Here is a 1,434-nt window from a genome sequence, read left to right as displayed (position 1 = left end):
GTCTCGCAGAGTTATTTCAACGGATGGTTGACTTGCCATGCTTTTTCCAGCAGTGTTGGGCACCCCAGACTCATAATTTCTATAAAGAATCTTTACCAAAAGGCAGACATCCCGCTTTGGGCGGAACAGTCCCGATTTTTGCAAAGAATGTGCGACAAGCTAGGGTATATGGTTTTCGGCTGCCGTGTGGCTATTTCCCCAGGATATGAGTTTTATCAACGATGTCCCGTTTTACCAATGTTAAAATCTGGTCACCTTAATATAAGCCCACTCTCTAAGACAGTCCTGCTCCTAGTGAACCCAGGGAGCTCCGGTGGCATGGTGGGCTATGCACGGGACTGCTAGCTGCCAAAGGTCAGCACTTGAAACCCACCAGCCATTCTACTCCACAAAGATGAGGTGAGCGAGGTTGTCTGCTACCGGAAACCCAGAGAGCAGTTCCACTCTGTCCTCACTATGAGTCAGACCCAATGGCGGCAGATGCACAAGAGTATTCAATTAGGTTCGCCTACACCCAACCTCCCAAATCTGCCGCCTAAGACCTCTTTAAAGAGTTGAAGAGCCCTTTCGGCGCTGCGGCCTCAGCCATGAGTATGCTCAGGCTTCAGAAGAGGCTCGCCTCCAGCGTCCTTCGCTGCGGCAAGAAGAAAGTCTGGTTGGACCCCAACGAGACCAATGAGATTGCCAATGCCAACTCCCGTCAGCAAATCCGGAAACTGATCAAAGATGGCCTTATCATCCGCAAGCCTGTGACCGTCCATTCTCGGACCCGATGCCGCAAAAACACCCTAGCCCGCCGGAAGGGCAGGCATATGGGCATAGGTAAGCGAAAGGGTACTGCCAATGCCCGCATGCCCGAGAAGGTCACGTGGATGAGGAGGATGAGGATCCTGCGCTGGCTGCTCAGGAGATACCGGGAGTCAAAGAAGATTGACCGCCATATGTATCACAGCCTGTACCTGAAGGTGAAGGGGAACGTGTTTAAGAACAAGCGGATTCTCATGGAACACATCCACAAGCTGAAGGCAGACAAGGCTCGCAAGAAGCTCCTGGCTGACCAGGCTGAGGTGTGCAGGTCTAAGACCAAGGAAGCACGCAAGCGCCGTGAGGAGCGACTCCAGGCCAAGAAAGAGGAGATCATCAAGACTCTGTCCAAGGAGGAAGAGACCAAGAAATAAACTCCCCCTCTCTTCTCTGTATATAGTGGCCTTGGCAGTTCTATTGATCAATAAAAGCAAGCCTTACTGGCCTGCCCCTGAAAAAAAAAAAAAGAGTTGAAGAGCAGAGGGAGTGCGTACCTGACCCAAGCCGTGTAAACGTCGGGCACTGAACAAGGAATAGTGAAGACAAAGGAGTGCATTTGAACTATTGTGTTGGTGAAGACTACTGGAAGTACACAGGCTGCCAAATGGGTCTAAGAAGTTCTATTCAGAA

General features: G+C 51.0%; 1 protein-coding gene across 1 annotated transcript; it reads left to right on the top strand.

The window, feature by feature from the left end:
* Positions 1 to 577: 577 nt before the first annotated feature.
* LOC142437017 (large ribosomal subunit protein eL19-like) lies at positions 578 to 1,222 on the top strand. The gene has a single exon (XM_075540328.1). The coding sequence runs from the start codon at positions 588 to 590 to the stop codon at positions 1,176 to 1,178; it is 591 nt and encodes a 196-aa protein (XP_075396443.1). The 5' UTR covers positions 578 to 587; the 3' UTR covers positions 1,179 to 1,222.
* The last annotated feature ends 212 nt before the right edge of the window (positions 1,223 to 1,434 follow it).

Source organism: Tenrec ecaudatus, chromosome 1, assembly GCF_050624435.1.
Source record: "Tenrec ecaudatus isolate mTenEca1 chromosome 1, mTenEca1.hap1, whole genome shotgun sequence".
Lineage (NCBI taxonomy): Eukaryota > Metazoa > Chordata > Mammalia > Afrosoricida > Tenrecidae > Tenrec > Tenrec ecaudatus.
This window is presented reverse-complemented; position numbering and strand designations above follow the sequence as displayed.

Bases quoted from the DNA above. Each gene is read 5' to 3' on its own strand.
- LOC142437017 (XM_075540328.1), top strand. From the start codon at position 588: ATGAGTATGCTCAGGCTTCAGAAGAGGCTCGCCTCCAGCGTCCTTCGC.